Below are 21,288 nucleotides of genomic sequence, written 5' to 3'. Positions count from 1 at the left end.
ATTTTAAGTTTTCATATGACCTAGATGATCTGAGGAGATACATCAGTGGCAGGCTGCTTAAACTTGAGCCCAAGTGCAGCATGTTTCGCTAGATGTAAAATGCCATGTGCTTCTGTCTGAGTTCCTGTTACAGCGCAAATGCAAAAGACATTAGATCTGTTCAAGTTTCACATGGACTACAACTGTCTGAGATATGTCTGGATCTGTCTTTTTATTTTTCAAACCCATAGGAGCCTAATCGAGCAGGGTTTGGCGGGACTTTCCATTGCACTTGGGTGTGCATTTGATCCCAAAGTATTGATCTCAAAGCCAGGCACAGGATTGATACTCATAATCGACAATCTGTAGGAATGTTTCTAGATCAGACGTCGTTTGCCTCTTTATTGTAAGAGAACAGGGCAACAGATGGTACTCGATCTTGACAAATAAGAGAACAAGGTTGTAGCAGATGGTGCTCAACCTGAGCAAGCAAAGCGTCAAGCAGTTATCGGCATGCCTCTCGTATGGGGCAGTGTCAGTATCTATGACACTGTTCAACAAAGCAGTGTTCTCTGTGTACCAATTTAACTACCCCAACTTTGTCACAACCCTGCAGATCATCATTTCCATAGTGTACATGCTCATACTGGAAAACTTCAAATGGCTGGAGATTGAGCCTATCTCAATGAAGACGGCTCTCACGGTAAGTTGGCTCAGGTTCTTATTTGCATCCGCCTTGTTCAACGTGTAGATGCTCTTTGCGCTTCACAGGGTTGTCATTTGATTGACTCTTTGATCGCAGGTGTTGCCTTTGACAATATTCTGGTGGCTTTATGTGGTGTCTGGTGTAACTGCGCTGCGATACCTCACAGTACCAATGTTCAGGTGTGTATTTCAATCTTGGCTTGGAGTGTGTCATCTGGATGCCTTACAGCAGATCCTCAGCCCCATCCTTTTCTGTGTTCTTGTAGTGTCTTTAGACGGAGCACAACCCTCTTGGTGGTTGGTGGCGAATGGCTCCTGCTCTCCAAGACACCAACACCGAGAGGACTGGTGACCTCACGCTTTACCCCCGAACATAAAGTGGCCTGCTGAAAGAACTGTATTGCTGCAGCATATGCCCATCATCTGGAAGTGTGATCAGCCTTCCTGCATCTCCTCAGTCACCCCAAGCTAATGACATGTGCTGCTTGGTGCAGAGTTCAATTGTGCTCATGGTGACGGGAGCAGTTATAGCAGGCGCAACAGATCTGACCTACAGCCTGCCGGGTTATGTGTATGTCGCAATATGTGCTGTCAGCACAGCCGTCTACTTGCTCCTCATCAGACTCCTGAAAGACAAGACAGGTGTGTTGTCAGCCAAGTTCCACCATGATATCCTCGTTTGTTGGCAAGATGCCTGGAAGGTCTTCATGGCGATGACTCGCAATTCTAATTTGTTCCCTGCGGATGCTGAGCAGGGCTATCGCAGTCAGCTTTGTTGTTCTACAACAATGTCCTGGCTCTGCCAGTTATGACGAGCTTCATGCTCACAACCACAAATGAGCTTCGAGACGTTGCGCTGTACCCACAGATCCACAACGCCAGTTTTCAGGCAGGGCTGGGGATGACCGCTCTGCGGTTATTTTGCACTGGCTTTGCTTTCTCATCTTTGAATCCATTATCATGACAGCATAGCAGCCTTACCTTATTATGGTCAAGAGTGTAACCTTGCCAGCACAATGTCAGCTTTGATGTGCACATTGGAATAAATACAAGTCTGACCAGCGATGCCCTGCTTGCAGATCTTCCTGTTTTTGTCTGCTTCGCAAGCATTCCTCCTGAACATGTGCATATTCTGGTGCACAACGGTCAACTCGCCATTGGCGACCACAGTAACAGGTGCTGAGCTGCAATATTATTGATTGACGACCCCTTCTTTGCACTGCAGCCTCATTTTTGTGACTGTGCCTAATGGGAGTAATGGTGATGCAGGCCAAATGAAGGACATCTTGACAACAGGGCTGGGAATGTTTATCTTTGGTGACGTCAGGTTTGAGCCACGCAACGTTGTGGGTGTCGTGATTGGGCTTGGTGGTGGGATCCTCTATTCCTACTTCAGCTACCAAGACTCGCAGCAGCGGGCCAAAGACACGGTGGGACTTGGTCTGATCACATCTGAGGGCCCCAACCCCTCCCACAAATCGCATTATGCGCGCCCCTGACCCATCCAAATGTTCAGAGGGATTGAGAAAGGTGTACTGTGCGCAGGGCTATGCACAGGCGCCCGCGTCTCCGCCTCCTGGAGAGCCGGCCGTCACCATTGCAGTTGTGAAGCCAGCCACACGCTCGTTGGAGCCAGACACCGGGCTGACTATTGATCGCAGCCGCCTGAGGAAGTCTCACACAGCTGCAGTGACTTGATGGGCTCATAAAAGGTTTGCTGTTGGCCTATACAAGTCTTGTTGATTTCAAAACCAGGACATCCTGCATTCAGAGCAAATGCTGGCACCCTGTCAAGCTCGCCGATTGTGATGGATCTCGAGTAGTATACAGAGCTCTTCTGAGGGCTGATGCGTTCGATGTGGTATATTTCATTTTGCTAGGAAGCATCTGTGCCAACTTCGCTGGCTTTTGACACCTTTTGGAGGTCATCTTCAGTCTTTAATGGTTGACTTCATTTAGTTGAGGCAGCACACTGAGTGCTGCGCACGTGTGAGCGCTGGATCCTGGGATGATCTAACAAGAACGAGTGACCAGCATTTAGTTGCAGGCCCATTTCAAAGCGGTTGGATTTGTTTGTAGAAGAGAGGTCTTGTCCTCAATCTGGTTTTGAAATGTGCAATGATGGACTCTTCCAGCGTGCGCCAGGCAAGAGGCCATCAGCACAAGAGAGCAATATTGCGCTCAATTGCCACCGTATATCTGTAAGGGAATACTTACAATGACATAGCCACACCATTATGCCCAGCACACAGTGCTGTTAAATTCTTCTGCAAATCCTCTCAAAAACTCTAATCCACTTAAAAATCCTCCCTGAGACCATGGGTAGGTGGCATATTGCCAGTCAAGATTGCAATAATGAGCCTGCTCTGCAAGCGCTGAAATCTAAACGGCATCATCTAAGACAGCCGCTGCGGCAAAGCACAAACAAGATGTCACTCTGGCAACAGAAATAATCAGCTCTCATCCTTGCCACAAACAAATTGTGTTGCAGGTTGAGACAAATTTGACGCGAGCAAACCAATACAGACATGCTTTAAACCCACACCAGAGACTCCGAGTGAGTCACCAATCCGCGATTATCTCTACACACTCTACCAGGTAACACGCATGCAACCTACCAGCTGAGGCCCTAAAAGTCAAATTGGCTGTGGCTGACAAGTGTCCTTGTGGAAGCACAAGGTTGTCGTGCTCACATACAAACACAATGGTACTTCCTGATCCATAGTACACAAAAAGACACAAACACGCCTAACACTCCGGGGCTCATACGCCATTCACCTAAGACTGTATATTGACGAGGAACACGCAAAGTGAGCTCTGCGCTTAGCAGTTCATGCGCCGCTGCTCCATCATGCCTTGCCATTGACAGCGATGGGCTTGAGGTGGCTCACTGTTGCCTGGTAGTAGGGGGAGGTTGTGATCTTGCCGATCGCCGGATCAGTGTAAGGCGAGATGCGCGAGTAGATATCTGTCTCCTGCACCTGTACATCAAAGGAATGCAGAGATGTGAGCTAACCTGCACATCCATGCATGTCTGAAGACGCCTACTACTGACACAGCCACGCGAGCACAAGGCACTTACAGCCAGTGTCCTACCTTTGACAGGACAAAGGATCCGTTGTCAACAGCCTTGTTGTAGTATGCGTGATAGTATGGCGAGCCCTGCAACATCCACGAGCCTGGTCAGGTTCTGCAGCACCCAAGCAAGATGCAATGTTGCTAATCTGAGCAAGAAGCTTGCTGAGTGGCATCTGGAATGGTCCACAGCTCACCATGATGGTGTCATGCGCCTGAGAGTACTTCTTCCAGGCAAAGTCGATGGAAGGCTGTGCTGTCGCCAGGAGTTTCTGAACTGCAAGGCAAATCAAGAACAGCAGGTCAGCAGTCAGTGCATGAGTGGCATGTCCTCACTGAATTGCACTGGCACAGAAAACAACTAGCAGCTGTGCTGACAAGATGTACCTGCTGGGTAGCTCGCAAGCTTGTTCCAGGCCTCCGTCACACGGGACACAACCACCTGCGTCAGCACATGTTGAGCTGTCAAAGCCACTTCCTTCTCCTCAGGGCACTGCAAGCTCATGGAAAGAGTTTCCTTGGCACTGTTTTGCGATGTGACATGCCATAATTGGGTGTGCGCTCAGACCTTGGCCTCCTTGTCGATGTAGGCGGGCAGCTGCTTCGCGTCTTCCACACGGGCGACGACGGTGTCCGCAGCGAGCTTCGCGGCGCCTGAGATGCCCTCCTTCTTCAAGAAGTCCACCGTCTCCTCGATGCGCTTCAGGTAAGCCTCGCGAGCCTGCTTGTAGTGCTCCAGGTTTTTCTCGTGGAACTTCTTCTGATGGTTGACCTGTGTCTGCAGCTCCGCCGCCGAGCTGTCATACAGCTTGCCGGCCTGAATGAAAAGGCTGTCGACCTGCACACGGCACACTCAGGGCACGTCAGCCCACGCCCCGCGCCGCAAAGAAGCTCACAGCCCGATGAGGTGCACAGCCTTAGGTGAAGCTCCTTCCAAGGGACACAGAAGAGCAGCATTCATCCGGCCCGCATGACTACGGTGGGGCCAGCATCACTTGCAGAATTCAGACGACGCAGCAGAGCACGGCGCAGGGTCTCACCTTTGAGTCCAGCGTGTGGAGCACATTTTCGCTCCGATCCTGCAGCTTGGAGACGAGGGGCGAGCCGACCTCCGTCACCTTCTCTTCCACAGCCTTGATGCGGGGCTCTAGGCTGGAAGGCGCATAGCCCTTGCCGGTTGTGTAGAGGTTGGAGGCGATGCTGTAGGTTTTGTCCAGAGCAAAGATGGAGTAGGCCTTGATGAAGTTCAGGCGCTTGAGGTCGCTGTTGTTCTCCACGGCAGCACCCATGGCGTAAAATTGACAGTCACAAAGCACAGTGAATCAGGCGAAGCTTTGACTCTAGAAAGGATTTCTTCTGGGAGAAATGCCAGCTCTCAAAGAAATGAAGGCGCGCCCAAGGGTGAATGGTCGCCGGGGGCGTTCTTCCAAACCAGGTTGGTGACCTGGCAGTGGGATGGCTGGAAGCCAACAGGCATCAGTCGTTGATGATTGGCAGATCCATTGCACCTCTCTCCTCACGTTTATGAGCCATACAAATAGAGTCAAAATTGGGCAGAAGATTCCGGCTGCCCAGGTGTTTCATTGGAAATAAGAGTCCATGAGACACCTGAGCCTTGCATAAAGTTGAAGCCTTGAACGATTTCTGGGGAGGTTGGGCCCCGTGGGCACTGGCATGGGGGTCCGCTGTTTTCGGGTCGCTGTTGGTCCATCGCCCCCAAGTTCAGCAAGCACTTTCATCGCTCATCAAGTCCTTCCAGCAAAGCTTGGGCATGTAGCCTGGCTGTCTGCGCCAGTGCACGGATCCTCACTGCGCCATAGAGCACACGGGACCGCTTGGAGCCCATTGGGAGCCCAAAATCGCACAGCTGAAGGGGCAAACCTTGCATATCAGAGTCAGGAGGAGGCCCCAAGCACCACCACCAACGGTGCCACAGCAACTGGTCCACCTCCAGAGCTGTTCCAAAATGCTCTCAGTGCATTGGATCTGTTCAGTCCTTCTGCAAGCACAGTCACGGACAACATTGACACCCCAGAGGAGATTGCTGTTGACCACGGGCAGACTGCTGCGTCAGTTGGCCGTGCAATCTATGAGGTGTGGTGCATGCACGAGCTTTTCTTCTTTTTTTTGTTCCCAATTTAAGGATCCCTGTGAGGTCCTCAGCATCAATGGTTCCAAAATGAGATGTGGTTCTAATAGGCTGTTCCTTGCCAACGCCGGCTCAGATTTGGTGAAATGCATTCTCTGCAGGTGCTAAGGGTAGATCCTGCAGGAAAGACTCGGCGCATCTATGTCAAGCGGCGAGACTTGCTTCGCGCAAACGGGCTGCAGCCACGTGATTTGCGGCGGATCGACCCTTCTCTGAGCTTGACAAAGACATCGCCTAACATCACCATCAAAGACAATGTCCTTGTCATCAACCTGGGAGGCGTGAGGTGTGGCAGCCATCACATGCAAATTATCCCCAACTAGTTGATGCAGCTGTTTTGCTTGTGATGTCTTGTGCAGCTGAGCAACATCTTGGTTATTGAGCAGGTCTGTTATACGTGCGGACAAGTGCCTGGTTTTCGAGCCGAACAGCCCCTGTTCTCAGAAATTCTTGGAAATTGTCTGCCCGCGGCTACAAGCCTCAGAAGGCGCGCATGAGAGGCAGCAGAAGCATGGGCAGAATGTTTTGTTCCCCCAGGACGAAGAAAAGCTACCGCCCTTTGAGCTTGAGATCCTTGAAGGTGCTCTCATGGTCGCCACAGGTATGCTGGGCCTTCTCCTGGCGCAATACGTTTGCTGCAACAGTGATCCTGTGAGTCAGGGTGACATCTGATGCTAATTGCACAGCACAGCAAGGTTGACCAGAGCTGTGCATGGGCAGGGCGCCTGGATGCCGAGCTTGTGGCTGTGTCAAAGAGAGTCAGCAATGTACTGATGAACCTACCGCGCGACATCACACCTGTGAACCTGGAGGAATTGCGACGGGTCAAGCAGTGTCTAGTGGAGTTGGAGTCCAAGGCAGACAACCTGAGGTCAGAGTCTCGCACAGTCCAAAGCAGTGTTCTTGCTCTATACCAACCTTCATGTAATGACAAAGGTGCTCATACGATGAGTGAGATATCCTAATGTTTTGATGCTGACTACCAGGGACATGCTAGAGGAACTAATGGATGACGATGATGAGGTGTGCAAAATGAACCTCAGCAGCCGTCCCATTCGAGAGGACCGTCGTCGTCTGCGTGAGAGAGAGAGACTGGAGCGAGGCATGGAGCGGTGCGAGTTTTGCCCAGCCGCCTGCCCTGCTAACTATCATGTGTCTTGAAATGTGCTTAGGAATGTAAGGGATAGCTTTGCTGCATTGGGAGCTTGTGTTCCCAGTCCATAATTTCTCAAATCCTGCAGATCCTGCTTGGGTCCTTTAACAAGCTGGGTGCCTGCAGAGAGAGGGAGTTGGCGCGCAGCAGCGCGGCTAGCAGTTCCAGCGACAACGGGAGCCAGGGTGGCCCTGGGAGCAAGACCCGTGGCAGCAGTTCAGAGGATAGGGAACGGCGATCAGCGTCAGAGCCTGGCACGTCCACACCGCATAACAGCGAGGGGCATCGCCCTTCCTCGTCTTCCTCACTCCGGGCCGGGCGCTGGGATTCAGATAGGGAGAGGTGATGCAAACTTCTGTCTGTCTTCCATCTCTGATCTCAATGATTGGCTGGAGGGTTAGCATGCTTTGCAGCAGACTCCCTGATGAGCGGGACCCTTGACATTCAGATGAGACCCTTTCCTGCTTGGCTGTGCAGGGGCTATGAAGAGGATGGAGAGGGGTATGTGGAAGCCGAGGCTGCGCTAGAGGAGATGGACGATGCAGAGATGGAAGAGAGAGAGGTGGAGGAAACTGAGGATTTGCTGGAGTACTACCTGCAGAGAGCGGCCGGCACTCAGAGCGAGGCAGAGCGCCTGCTTGCAGGGGCACGCGACTTGGAAGAGTCCATTGGTGTCTCCCTCTCTGCACGGCGCTTCGAGGTGAGCGAAGGGAAGTCCGTGCACTCGGAAGGCTTGTCCATTCTGTGCTCTGTGTTCAAAGCAGTGTTCGAGTGAGTGGGTGTTGGGGCGCGCCACACATGGGTTATTGCCACATGGCTCATGAATGCATGCATGCTGCTGCTACAGGTGAACCGGCTCGAATTGACCCTCAGCATCGGCAGCTTTGCTGCAGCACTGGGAGCCATGGTTGCCGGTATATTCGGCATGAATTTGAGATCCACGCTAGAGGACAGCATCATTGGCTTCTGGGGAACAACCGTGGGGATTGTGCTGTGCTGTGTGTGGGTCTTCTTCGCCCTCTTCTCGTACACGCGCCGACGTCGCATTCTCTGAGGTCGAGAGCTGGTGGTGTATATTAGAGGATCGGAGGAGGAGATAAGTATTTTCTGACAGCTTTTCAGAGATATGCAGAATTGCGCCAGAGAGTGAGATGAGAACATTTTCAAGTAAGGCCCAGTTGCTTTTACATGTATAATTTCCTTCCTGGTTTCAGGAGCGCTCACAGAGTTGCAGGTTGACAAGCAAGGTGACACGCAGCATAAAAGTAAACAGCATGCCTTGAGCGCAGTGTGTCAAGGTCAGGGATATCCCGACTGACAGAATTGCTTATTTTCGAGTGTTTGAAACCCATTGTGAACGTGTGGCTTAGAGCATGGAGACGATGGGCAGCGCTTCAGGACGGCTCTCCTTGGCAAGATTGCTGATTGTCTTGAAAGCTGGGTGCTGCACACAGTCACCAAGCAGCACACTTATTGCATGCAGCTAGCTTAATTGGCCTGCTGATGATGAACATAGATATAATAAACAATGCAGAAATAACAAAATCCTCACCTTTGAACCACCTGTCAATTGGAAGAGCACCATCTCCGCTGTCACAAGGAAGCCACCACTCTGAGCAATTCTCTGCATCATTCAAGCAAACCGATCACTCGGCAAGAAGACGCTCCAATTTTTGAGGGTATTTACTGCAGCCAATCAATGTCAGGAGAGCTCTCACCTGAAGACCAACTGCTCTGTCCAGCCATCGAGATGAGGACACCCCATCAGCCACAACGTGGACCTCATACCCCAGTTCTGTACAACATATTCACCATGAGGAAGGAGGAAAGAAATCAAAGAGAATCCATTGCAATTCAACCAGAGAGAGCGCATGACATGCAAGGCACTTGAAACGTTTGCATGTGTTGTGAGACACATGCAACAAGTCCCAAAATATATGGAATAGAGTTCAAGCATTGCATGCGCTATTAGCATCCATAGCTATGATTTCCCAGGAGAGCAAGCCTCACCCAGTAAATCCAAAGCTGTTTGAAAAACGCAGACATGGCCTTCAATGCCCACCAGCACAATTTGCTTCACATGGCGCATGCTGTCCAGCTGGGCTTTCACTTCTGGAACTGTCGTGCGCAGATACTTCGATCAATCCACCAGGTTATAGTGCATGTCAGCCCAATAAATTGAAGGCCAACGTTGCTTTCAGTATTCATTGTTCACACCTTTCTGCAGATCTCAAAGACATTTCTCAACTAGGCATTGTGGTCGACTCACCCAACATCGTAAAGTCGGTCTTTGGAACAGGCTTGCAAGCATCTGGCAAAACTTCCAGCACTTCTTGGACTGTAGAGCCCAATGCTTTTGGGTACTGTTCGGTGCATATTATAGGGATCTCCAAGGCTGCTGCCCCTCTGACCAGTCTCCTTGCAGAGTCAATGACAGCAGGGTAACCCTTGATTGTTGTCCTGAACCTCTCCTGCGAGTATAAAGTATCATTGGTATACGGCATCGCTTCAGGAACGGCCACACAGTAAACGTATGGCATGAGGATCTGCCTTACCTGCACATCACAGATGAAAAGAGATGTCCGACTGGGAAGCAATCTGCCTATGTGGGGTGCAGACACTGACATCTTGTTACCATTAGTCGTCAATCGATCTAGCAATCTGAGTCTTCAAGGCAATCTTCGCCTTTGTTCATGCACCAGGTATGGAACAGTCAGCAGGTGACGTCATCAAAGTGAATTCGCTGAAACCCAAATTCAACTCACTGTGTCGAACATCTGCACTACCAGACTACTCGAACAGGAATTTGGTGCCTGATGTAGGCATACCTAGTGCTGTACCGGCCCCCAGCGGGCAGCCGAATTTTGGCAGACTCCGAGTCCCCCGAGTCGGGTCAGATGTCACATGCACGGTGCATGCAATTGCATGCAGAGGAGAGCATCACTGTAAAGACAATGGTGAACGCCCTGGTAATCGATGCATTGCCGGATAGCTTTCACATCGTAGATGGGCAAAATCGTGCGCTTGCATGTGACTGACTGCATGCCCCCGTGCCGGCACACGCGTGCCAGGTGCCACCATTACCATTACGCCTCTGAGTGCACGTACGTGCACCCAGTGGCAGTCAAACTTGAGTCAGGGAGGGCAACAAGAGAGGATGCATGCCGAAGCATACACGAAAACAAAGGGAACTCCTGACCACCTTGAGTATTTTACTGGTGGAAATTGAACAGATCACATTCAGATCAGAGTCACATCCGATGGAGTCCACATGCCATGAGCCTTACTGAGTGTGCACAAAATGTGAGCCTCCATCCCTCTGAAAAGTGGTCATAGTTGCTATGGGGGCCTGACCAGTGGAAAAAGTAGAATGTCCTCAGAGGACTGCTACCATTCAAAGTTCTGGACCCTCAAGAGGACTCACTGAATCTTGGCCAAAATCTCCTTCCCCAAATTCCGCAATATCAATATGTAGACTCTCTCGTTTATCATGACACTGTTACAATTGAAGAAATACGGCGCAAAACAATATGCATAAAAACCCAGGGAGCCTCATGCGAGTGCCTGGCATTCAATGTCTTTCCGATACAGAGATTCCAAAAAAAAATTCAACATTGTACATAAGGTTTCATCCAGACTCCTGGGATACACATCACAGAGGGAACTTTTGGCTACAATGTTGCATTGCGGATGCGGTGAAGCTTGGGTGTTTTCCCCACAGTCTCCTGCTGCAAACTCATGAACTCGCTGCCCTGATTTGCAAAAAGGCGCCGAATGTTGTAGACCGCGAGTTCTGAGAGGGATACGACTGAGAGGTCAGCCTGGTGAAACTGTCTCCTCCGCACAGCAACAGCCTGCATGCATGCCAAATAACACAAATAAAAGCTCGTCTGCATGCGCTCATGAACCAGGAAAATTCATTTGTGGTGGGGCCTAACCTTGGAAGTGCAGTTGTGAGCTGCTGTCAGCCCTGCAAGCGAGGAGGTGAACACCACGCATTGGTTGGGCGGCCTCGCAAGCTTGATGGCCGAACACAAGAAGCGCTGACTCAGTGTCTCCATCCCATCCTCGCTAGTCACAGAGGCCACAAAGAACTCCAGGATGCCCATTTTCTCCAGCGCCTTCCGCACAGAAATCCTGCCCCATCCACAGAAATCTGAGCAGCGCTCACCCAAGAAGTGAAAGTCACAGCTGTCAAAACGTGAGCAGCTGGTACAGCAACGAAAATGAAATTTCCAACAGCGCTGACCTGTCAAATGTGGACACGACTGCACATGGCACATTGACCTTTGACAGCACATGCAGCCACTCTCGCACGCCGGGCTGGGGCTCTGAGGCTGCTGCAAACTCGTCACCATATGCACTCGCCACTCTCCAAGCCAAATCCTTGGCTCTGCTCCAATCTTGAGACCATCGAAACACCTGCGATCACCAAGTCTTCCCTTGGATCAAGGTATGCAGGCAAGGACTAAAGAAGGGTGCATCTGCATGTGTGCTCAAAATCCCCACAAATCCCTGGACACAGGCTGGTAGGCACCTCCATGATTGCTCTCTCCAGACGCATGTCCGCCACCTTGTCAAGCTGCTCGTCGCTGGGAACTCGCAAGCCCTCTTCCTGGGCAATCTTCTGCCACGCTCGCCTCTTCATGTGCTTTGTGTCAGCGATCACACCTGCATGGTGTGGTAAGGTCTTGCATGGATGGACTAGATGCCTGCAGAAGCGATTGCTTATGACAGGCACAAGGCGACAACTATAAGCAGTTCAGAAGGGTACGCACCTTCAAAATCAAAGATCATGCCAAAGGCTGCATCTGGATTTATCTGAAGCCTCATTCGTGCCACACCCATGATCCTGAGCTCCTCGTTTAGGGTGTCAACGTCCAACCTTCGAGGTTCTCCACAGATCCTATACTGAATGTAGCCCTGAAGCAGGAAGCCCAACTAGTCTTGTTTCCAGTAGGCCACCTAGTCACGGTCCACAACACAACAGGACTTTCTTTAACTAGACTTTTGACCGGCTTCTGAGCTCACCTCGCCATACTCTGAACCAATTCTATCTTCGCTTTCAATTCGCTGATTCCACCGTCCCACCTCTTTTGCATGGCAGATAACTTGTCTTCTGGCATACCTCTCGGAACCATGCGCTCGGCTGCGTGCTAACGATTGCCTAGTTTCAATTGCATTTGACTCAACACCATATTTAGCTTGTCTCAACCAAAGCGACGAGCAGAAACACGAAGCAAAAGTACTAGTTTTCACAGTTAGCATTTTTCACAGCCCACAATAACACTGTAAATATGCAGCTCGCAATTAACAAGCTTATCGAAAGGGCATGGAACGTTCGAGAAGTTTCTCAGAAGGATTACAGCTCTTTCGCGTGTCTTTGTCGATAAAAGGTCAGTGAGTCACTCAAGGCCACACCCGCTAGAATGGGTCAGTTTACTAGGTGGGTACACAGTTGCTTGCTAGCACCCTGCTGAGTGCTGTGCATGGGCATGTGTGGAAGTTACAACCTTTTGAGTACCCAACCTTTTGAGATTCGTACCAAGGATTGTTCTGGTCATCCGGATCCTGGCAGGCGCAAGTTGGCCAACTCATGAGTTTGGCGACAATTTGCGCAGGCCCAAATGATTAACTTAATGTTGAACATTGCCGGATTGATACTTGTTTTTGGATAAATACAGCCATGGCCAACAGAATTCAAACCAACCTGTTGGTTACAGACAATGCCACAACTGCAATGGGCCCACAAGATCTTGCATTCGTATAATAGTTATGTACTACAGCTATGTACTATAGCTATGTAGGCCTAGCAGGCACCACAGGTGGCACATCCTGCAACCGTTGTTACAGCATGGCGGTGTCTTGATGGTGCTGTTCATTGCAAGCCTATTTATGACCAAGTGGAACTCGCTCAAATGCAACGAATCCTTGTTGGTGCATACATGGCCTGTAGACTCATTTACCACACAACACACTTCTGGCTTCCTCATGAGCATGCGTTTTCAGAAGGTCCAGGGAGCCTGATCTCTCCGACCTTTCACCGAAATTTGTCACAGCGCGGCACGGGTCCCCAGTGCCACATCAATGGGACTCCATGGTGCACTGTTCGGCAGCACGAGATCAGAGACCGAAGGAGCGGCGAGGGGTGGCTGACGGCGTGCGCATGCCGGGCGTGGCAATCGCGCTGCGTTGCGACGCGCGCACGGCCGCGTCTTTGGCCGCCTCCTCGGCACGCAGCTTGGCGGCGGTTGCGGCAGCGACGCCCATTTCGGTCTCCATGGAGGCCTTGGCGGCCCTCTGCTTGGCGCGCGCATCCAAACGCGAACCGTGCCCCTCCTTGATGCTGAAGAACATGGGCCCCAGCTCGGCCAACCACTCTGGGTCCACCGCCGTAACGCACTGCATGTACTCCTGCTCACAACAAACACACCATGTCTCAGATCCCACCTCCATGCACCACAGCACACTTCCTTTATTCCCGGAGCTGCATGCATGCCTGGAGTGTAGGTCTAGAATGGCGTGCAGAGGGCAGGCACAAGGTGCGGCTGACCTTGGTGGTGTAGACAAGTTCGTGGTAGATGATGTAGTCCGGGGTGTAACCGAGGCCGTAGAGCGCGGAGGAGGGGTGCAGGAAGCAGGGGATGCCGGTGCGGCAGTTGACGTACTCGCCGATCCCCTTCAGCCGCGCCGCGTTGTGGAAGTAGGCTGCGCAGATAGCCTTGCGCACGGTGTCCCAATCGCTGCCAGCCGAGCGTATGGGAATCTTCTGCTGCTCCATGATGTCCGCCAGCTGCTGCCGCACCTCCTTCGCTTTGCGAAGCACTGCACAGCACCATATCCATGACTAATAATAGTAGCAAGCACTACTTGCTTGATCTGTTGACAATGTTATTTTTGACAAGAGAGGCTGATTCCTTTCTATAGGCTGCAATAGAAAAGAGATGAAGCACACCCTTGGCCTGCAGGAAGTGGTCGGAGCACCAGTCGGCACGGTAGCCATTCTTCTTCCACTGCTGGTACATGTGCAGCATGGTGAGGTGGTCCGACTCAGGCACGAAGAACTTTTCGCGCGCGGCGTCGCTCTCCTCGGCGCGATCCGGCGGCCGGAAGAATGCCGACGGCACGCTGAGCATGCTGACGATGATTAGCACCTCGTCCGCGCAGCCCAGCTCCGCGCCCACCAGCAGCATCTTTGCCAGCGGCGGGTCCAGCGGAAACTCCACCATCTTGCGCCCTGCCACGCAAACGCCCACCAACACCTCAGCCGCTGTGCAAATAAATGGCAGCTCCCCAGCCTAGTTGTAAGCACCAAAAGCCTGCTTTGGCTGCAGCCGCAAGAACGTCCATCTTATGACGCATGATGAGATTGCATGCTTAATGCCATACCCCTCCATTGGTCAAGGTTCCTAGAGTGATGGGAACATGCATGATTAGAGAGTGCAGTTAATAGGCAGGAGGTGGGCGCTGCGCCAGGGCTCACCAATGGGAGTCAGGGCGCCGGTGTTATCGAGGGCGCCCAGCACCCACAGCTGGAACATGGAGTTGACCAGGTTCTCCTTGGGCGGCGGGTCCATGAACCCAAAGTCCAGCAGGTTGTCCACGTTGAGGCTCTTCAGCAGCAGCACCACGTTGCCCAGGTTGGTGCGCTGGATCTCCGGCACCGACACCGCCAGCAGCTCCTGCACAGCGCAGGACCACACATCAGCTTCAGATGGACACAAACATCAAAGGCCTCCCAAAGTCTCTTACAGTATGCCCTCTATGGTTGCAACTAACCTAAACTCTCCCATGCAGCAGATCTCTCTTCTGCCAAACTCAGACAGAGCGCTGCAAAACTCTCGCAACAGCTGTCTAACAGAGCATTCCAAAGCACTGAGCAGCGCTGCACCTGGCGGAAAGCAGTCTCGGTGAAGAGGCGCCAGCAGGTGCCCGGGCCCGTGCGGCCAGCGCGGCCGGAGCGCTGGTTGGCTGCGGCCTGGCTCTCCGGGAACACTTGCAGCGCATCCATGCCCATCTTGGGATTGTACACCTGCACACATGCATGGTCCACTTTCTCAACCGGCTATGCGCCAGACGAAATGAGTCATGCCCACATTGTTGCACCTAGGCAAGCACGCCATGTGCAGCAGCCAGAGCGCACCTTCATCTTGCAGTAGCCTGTGTCAATGACATACAGGATGCCATCCACAGTCAGGGATGTCTCTGCAATGTTCGTGGACACGATGCACTTGCGCGACCCCTCAGGCGCCTTGTCGAAGATCTTGGCCTGCAGGTCGGAGGGCAGCTGGGAGTAGATGGGCAGGATGAGCAGCGGCGGCACCTTCTCGCCCAGATGGTCAATCCTCTCCTGCACGGGATGAAGCAGAACTTCAGGAGAGCTGCTTTGTTGATGGGCTGCAACAGGCATGTTATGCATGCTACCAGAAGAGATTCGCCAAGAAATGCTGTCAAATACGCAAGGCCAGGAGGGAGCACCTGCAGAGAGAAGCAGGTGGCCTCGATCTCCTCTTGGCCAGTCATGAAGATGAGGATGTCTCCTGCGGGATGCCCCAGGTGTACCGCCACCGCCTGCTTGACTGCGGCTTCCACATAATCCTCCTGCAACACGAAAACTTTGTCAGAAAAAGCATTACAGGTCAGTGATACGTGCATGATGAGTAAACCCTTGGCGGAGGAGTGAAGCGGTGCAGCAATCGCACCTGAGGTGTCTTGGAGAACATGACCTCCACGGGGAAGGTTCTGCCAGGAATGTTGAAGACAGGGACGCCTCCAAAGAAATCCGAAAACTTCTTGGAATCCAGCGTTGCAGATGTGACCACCAAATGGAAATCGCGCCGCCTTGCTACCACCTGGCAAAAACAAGCAATGCTCATCAGGCAACAAATCCGACCCTGGCCTCTACCAGCCCTTAAACAGTTCTACAATTACATAATGCCTCTTATGCGCCTGCAGAATATGCCAAACTTAGCTCATCACTGGCATGCGAATACTTACACAGCCGAGGAGAACAGAAGCTCACCTGGCGCAATATACCAAAGAGGACATCCGTGTTAAGGGAGCGCTCGTGTGCCTCATCCATGATGATCGCCGAGTAGTTGTCCAGGTCACCCTCTCTGAGCGTCTCCCTCAAGAGCACACCGTCTGTCATGTACTTGATGACCGTGCTCTCTGAGGTGCAGTCCTCAAAGCGGATCGCATACCCAACCTGTCACCATGACATCACACAACATTTGCACAGGCCAATGACAACTAATCGAACCATAAATAGCGCAGCAGCAAGAAGGGATGTTGGTGTCCTAAAAAAGGATTGTGATAGCTTTTCGCACCTCCTGACCAAGCTCCCCCCCCATCTCCTCACTCACACGCTTGGCCACACTCATGGCAGCAACGCGGCGAGGCTGAGTGCAGCCAACCATGCCCACATCCGTGTAGCCATCCTCATGCAAATACTGGGTCATCTGATGGGGCAAGCACACAACATTGGGTTCAACATCTTCATGACTTTCAACTCGTACGCAGAGAAGTGGGTATGCGTCCAATCTGCATGCAACCAAATGGCATGAAGTTCTGGAGTACAGCAAGAATGTCGAGAGTGCATGTACCTGAGTGGTTTTGCCAGACCCTGTCTCGCCCACCACAATGACCACTTGGTTCTCCCTGATCACTTGCAGAAGCTCATCCCTGACTTCATACACAGGGAGGAAGCGCCGTTGCTCTGACATGGTCTTGTTGCGGGCAAAGTCACTGTTAGCCTGCGTCAATATCATTCAAATGTCAACATGGCTCCCTCATCTGTGTCGTTGCCACAGCAACAAAAGTGAGTAGGAGCCCCAAATTGCACAAACGGCGACACAAGTACTGACCTCTGACTTCTTGAGGTGCGTGAAGAACTGGGATTTGCCCTTGTAGTTGCCATCCTCGTCCTCCTCTCCCCCAGCTTCCTCTTCCAATGCATCCTTTGCCCTTTCCCCCTCCGCCTTCTCCTCCTCAGTGAGCCCTGCAGAGCATCAAATCCAATTCAGAATTCAATCTGCATGCAACATCCGCACCGCTATCCTGTTTACTCCCACAAAAACTTACATTTTACCATTCCATCAATCAAGCCGGCTACAGTACAGAAGGCCCCCATGCAGCAGCAGAGCACGCACCTGTGATCTTGCCCATCTTGGAGCCGGCGAGCTCCCAGAAGCGCTGCCTGCTCTTGTTCTTCTCCTTCTTCTCACGCACCTCCCGCACCAGCTGGGAGCCGTTGCGCGCGATAACGGCCATGTCCGAGGTGGGGTCCCGCAGCGGCAGAATCGCCTGCGACTGCTTCGTGTACACCACGCGCCCGTCCAGGAACGGCGGCTTGGTGTCGTGCACGATCAGGATCGGCCGCGAGTCATCATCATTTGCAAAGTCTGTGTCCACCTGCGATGACCACATGCTGACTCAGCCTCACATCCAGACATGCTGCAATGCAGTAGGCCAGCATGCATGAGCTGCCTGACGCCCAAGCATCACGGAACAATCAGTACCAACAGTCAGAAGGTGGCTACATGTACAACCAATCACATTCTGAGGAGGCAGCCCCACCTCGCGCAAGGAGACAACGCCGGAGCGGAAGAGCCGGTTCTCCTCCCAGGCAGTAATGTCCCGCTGCAGCTCGCTGGCGCGCTTGGATTGCGCCAGCGTCATCATGCTGCCGTCCCTGCGAGTCAGCTTCTTCTGCATCTCTGCAGCGCGCTTATCAAACAGCGCGTCGTCCCCCACAAATGGCTCGTGCGTCTCGTCCACACCGCCCCCTTCCTCCTGGTCGTACCTGCACAGCCATCCACATGTGCATCTATTGCCCGCCTGAGAGCCACACCGCATCCACACAGAGCAATGCGCTCATTTCCTGGCAATCCACAGACTCAACCACATGAGAGATATCAATTTGGTTACTCCAAAGGTACTTAGTTAGCACTGGCCACGGGCAGGAGCTCACCAGTCACGATCCGCCTGGGCCTCCGCGTGCTCCCACTCTGCGTCACCGGGGGCGGCTGCACCGCCGGCGCCCCGCAGCTCGGGAGAGCGCTCAACGTCCGAGCCGGCAGAGTGAGCCGCGGGCTTCTTGTTCCAAGCCGCCGACTTCCAGCTTGGTGTCAGCATTGGCGAGTCCTCCACAAAGCGCACACTGCTGCGCTTGCGGGGCTTTGCAACACCTGCACACAAACACTCTCATCGCCATGGCACCTCTCCAGAGCACCTCTCAGGCAGACAACCCATCAGCCGGCTCCTAAACAAATCTCATTGAGCGCTGGCGCTGCAATCTTTATTCAAGTAGTAACAGGCACGTGACAATAGAAGACCAGAAAGAGCACCTCCAGCGCTGCCTGCGCGGACGGGCGAGGGCGCGGGGGAGGCCAGATAGTCCCAGGTGGACGCCCCAGTGCCGGGCCGCTTGGAAGAGCCGCCCCTGTACAAGCCCTCACCCCCTCTGGCAGGAGTGGCTTCCCACTCGTCCTCTACCGCAGACTGCCTCCGCGGCGTGGCATGCTCCCACCCGTCCCTGTCCTCCCCTCTCTCACTCCCTGGCCGCGACCTGCACCAGCCGCCACCATAAGCCTGCATCTCCCTCTCTTCACAGGTCTAAGAATCGCGAGACATAAGGTGTGTGCATTCCTGTCAATCAGACAAGGAGTGATTCTTCAGCACAGCAGATCACCTGTGGCCGTGTCGGTCGTTGCGAGAATGGCGGTCCTCCCTCCCTCTGTCCCTGTCTGACCTGCTGCCCCTGTCCCTGTCCCTATCTCTGTCTTCTCTGTGGCCTCCGTTGCGCCTGCTGTCCCTCTTTTCATCTCTGTCCCGTTCCTTGCGAGAAGCGCCATTCTGAGCGTCACCTCGGCCAGCCTGCTGCACGGTAGAGGCATACAACCCCTCTCTCCCTCGTTCCCGTTTTCGCTCTGCTATGTCGTCACGCACTCTCTGGTTCACTCCACCTGCCGCAACAAGGTGGCATGGTCATTACTTCTGCACAAACAGCCTACTTGGAAGCTCCAATGGGCACAGGCAAACCATCACCAAAGATACACGGTCACCCACTTGGGAGTGGGTCAAGTAAGGACTCTGCACCAACCTGGATATGATGGAGTTTCAATGCGCTGGCCACGGTATTGCCGCTGGGGAGCAGTGCCTGCCTCTTGGCGCCCAGATGTGCTGGGCAGCATGTCCATATCCTCGTCTTCATCTTCTCTCAACCGCTTCCCTGAGGACAAACAGGGGTGCAGTGAGCAAGAGCACCATGTCTCACAAGGGAATCTGAGGACAACCTCCCCAAGAGAAGATCTCTGTCTGAACAAAATTAAAAAGAACGCCACTATCTCTGAACCCACCTAGCAGCGCTGTGGGTTGGCCACTCTCCAAGCGCTTCTGTTTGGCCAATCTGTCCAAGCCTGCATGATGAAGCCAATTCATGTGAAGAAAAACACGGCATCTGAGGATCAAGTTAAGGAAAAATTCTTTGATTGATTGGGGCATCTATTATGGCAGAAAACAGTGTGACACCTTTGCTCTGCAATGAGCCTGAGCTCACCTAGCAGAGACGTCCTGGGGGCTGGCGCTCTAAATTCGTGTTTATCTTTCCTTTGAGGAATTAAAAGGCCACCTTCTTGCTGTCCCTCTTCCATTAAAGGCTGGACAAAGTGCACCAAACTGAGACTAAGGCTTGGCGATTGGGCTAGCAGCTGTTCCTTGCTGCGCTGCTTCTTGCTGACGCTGATGCTGATGCTTACCAATATCAACTTTTTTGAGCTATGAAATTCCAATATATTACATGACGAAGCCGATCTTAGGATGAATTTACAGATGCAGAAGCACAAGCTAGGAAGCTACTTCTTTAGGCAACGGTCCCATCGCCTCTTTTGCAAGATTCCATGAAGATTTGTGAAGTCTTTGATTGCATCCTTCAATAGAAGGACTCAGAACAAATCGTTCCCCAGGTACCAAGCACCACGCCGTTTTGCCCACTCAGATCGTCTTCTAGTGACTGGTGATCGCAGAGGAAATATTTGAATGGCGTCTGAACAGAAGCTAGGAGAGATCTCTAAAGCACTAAATGAATCCATTAAGAGAATAGATGCCTTACAAAACCGCAAAGCACTCCCTTTGAGTATGAAGATCAGACAGCATCTAGCGAAGAATAGTGGGAGTCTCACGAGTGTTTTATTAGCTGGTTGCATTTTCGCAGTTGCAGCTGGGAGGCTGAACCTGAAAAGTGAATTCCAGGTGCGAACAGTCCTTTCGTCCAGCAGATCTTGTATGACTGTTTGGACACCTGAAAGTGAACTTCTGTGCAGGCAGAAAAGGAAAATTGGGAGGAGGAGAGAAAAAAGTTGGCATCAGAGAAAAGCAGGTACACATTATTGAGGTTGACTGCATGCATTGTGTGAGCACAATCGCTATGACGTCAAGTCCAAGGATACTGTCACCCAGGCATGGTTGCCATCATGCAGGCTACAAGAGGAGCTCGGTGGATGCAAAAGAGCAATGCAATCATTGGAAGCAGAAGTGCAAGCCGAGCTGGATTCAAAAGGTTGGAACAAAAAGTCCTTGCAAGACCGCATAAATGACGTTTTGCAGAGGAGGCGTGTGAGCTCGTTCCTGACAGGTGACCCGGCGAAATCACCAGCCACAACAGCTGAAAAGGTGCGCTCAGAAGCAGCTGCCGACAAGCTGATGTCAGCTGTGTAGACATTAGCTGCGGAGATGGTTTCTAGACGTATACACAGTGCCTGTGTCTTGAGTGGTAATGGTGCTAATCAAAGTTAGTCTTTGGATCCTGCCTGAAGAGCACATTTGTGCTTGACCAGCGTTTCATGCATGAAGTGTGGCTTGTCTGTGCAGAAGAAGATGGACACAGGAAAACCCATGATATAATCCAACTACCAGATTGCCTTCTCAGAGGGTCTCTTGTTTGGCTCCAAAGCAACAGAGTGATGAATGCTGCCTCGTCGACAGTCTTTTTTCAAGTTAACAGCCATGTCTCTGTAAGCCTCGCAAAGCCAAATCATGGCCTTCAGGCTAATGTTCAGCGTTCCAGGAGACTCTACAGTGGGTTCGGAGTATCCCTCATGTTTCTACAAAATGTTCAATGAATCTCTTTGGAAATTAATAGCACACAGGTGTTGCAGACAGAGCGTACAAGGATTACAAGCAGCCTTTCTTCCTATATAGTACACCGAGTTTCCAACCAAGCCCTTTC

General features: G+C 52.2%; 4 protein-coding genes across 4 annotated transcripts; 1 reads left to right on the top strand and 3 right to left on the bottom strand.

The window, feature by feature from the left end:
* Positions 1-2,879: 2,879 nt before the first annotated feature.
* Positions 2,880-5,116, bottom strand: COCSUDRAFT_65499 (hypothetical protein). The gene is made up of 6 exons (XM_005649224.1): positions 4,800-5,116; positions 4,328-4,597; positions 4,147-4,201; positions 3,957-4,036; positions 3,781-3,846; positions 2,880-3,665 (listed from the first exon to the last, which is right to left on the bottom strand). The coding sequence occupies exons 1-6, from the start codon at positions 5,046-5,048 to the stop codon at positions 3,534-3,536; spliced, it is 852 nt and encodes a 283-aa protein (XP_005649281.1). The 5' UTR covers positions 5,049-5,116; the 3' UTR covers positions 2,880-3,533.
* An 878-nt stretch (positions 5,117-5,994) lies between these two features.
* Positions 5,995-8,115, top strand: COCSUDRAFT_14270 (Mg2+ transporter protein; the record flags this gene model as incomplete). Its single annotated transcript, XM_005649223.1, has 6 exons — positions 5,995-6,194; positions 6,292-6,509; positions 6,629-6,779; positions 6,895-6,977; positions 7,574-7,761; positions 7,909-8,115. 6 exons carry the CDS (start codon positions 5,995-5,997, stop codon positions 8,113-8,115), a joined length of 1,047 nt encoding a protein of 348 aa, XP_005649280.1.
* Positions 8,116-8,230: 115 nt separating this feature from the next.
* On the bottom strand, positions 8,231-9,707 carry COCSUDRAFT_53052 (Isochorismatase hydrolase). The gene is made up of 6 exons (XM_005649222.1): positions 9,617-9,707; positions 9,331-9,532; positions 9,072-9,179; positions 8,780-8,856; positions 8,614-8,685; positions 8,231-8,505 (listed from the first exon to the last, which is right to left on the bottom strand). Exons 1-6 carry the CDS (start codon positions 9,686-9,688, stop codon positions 8,428-8,430), a joined length of 609 nt encoding a protein of 202 aa, XP_005649279.1. The 5' UTR covers positions 9,689-9,707; the 3' UTR covers positions 8,231-8,427.
* A 1,025-nt stretch (positions 9,708-10,732) lies between these two features.
* On the bottom strand, positions 10,733-11,954 carry COCSUDRAFT_14410 (HAD-like protein; the record flags this gene model as incomplete). The annotated part of the gene is made up of 5 exons (XM_005649221.1): positions 10,733-10,915; positions 11,000-11,198; positions 11,311-11,483; positions 11,599-11,732; positions 11,840-11,954. Coding segments are annotated over 5 exons (804 nt in total), but the record flags the coding sequence as incomplete, so codon positions are not given.
* Between the last annotated feature and the right edge of the window lie 9,334 nt (positions 11,955-21,288).

This window comes from Coccomyxa subellipsoidea (assembly GCF_000258705.1).
Source record: "Coccomyxa subellipsoidea C-169, whole genome shotgun sequence".
Classification (NCBI taxonomy): domain Eukaryota; kingdom Viridiplantae; phylum Chlorophyta; class Trebouxiophyceae; family Coccomyxaceae; genus Coccomyxa; species Coccomyxa subellipsoidea.
This window is presented reverse-complemented; position numbering and strand designations above follow the sequence as displayed.

What these genes read in the sequence shown, in the direction of transcription:
- COCSUDRAFT_53052 (XM_005649222.1), bottom strand. Translation starts at nt 9,688, where the DNA reads ATGTCAGTGTCTGCACCCCACATAGGCAGATTGCTTCCCAGTCGGACA. An exon ending in TTTTCATCTGTGATGTGCAG is followed by an intron (nt 9,533 to 9,616) that starts GTAAGGCAGATC and finishes TTATACTCGCAG; the next exon opens with GAGAGGTTCAGGACAACAAT. An exon ending in ACAGAGCAGTTGGTCTTCAG is followed by an intron (nt 8,686 to 8,779) that starts GTGAGAGCTCTC and finishes TGAATGATGCAG; the next exon opens with AGAATTGCTCAGAGTGGTGG.
- COCSUDRAFT_65499 (XM_005649224.1), bottom strand. Translation starts at nt 5,048, where the DNA reads ATGGGTGCTGCCGTGGAGAACAACAGCGACCTCAAGCGCCTGAACTTC. An exon ending in GCTTGCGAGCTACCCAGCAG is followed by an intron (nt 4,037 to 4,146) that starts GTACATCTTGTC and finishes TTTGCCTTGCAG; the next exon opens with TTCAGAAACTCCTGGCGACA. An exon ending in AGGCGCATGACACCATCATG is followed by an intron (nt 3,847 to 3,956) that starts GTGAGCTGTGGA and finishes TGGATGTTGCAG; the next exon opens with GGCTCGCCATACTATCACGC.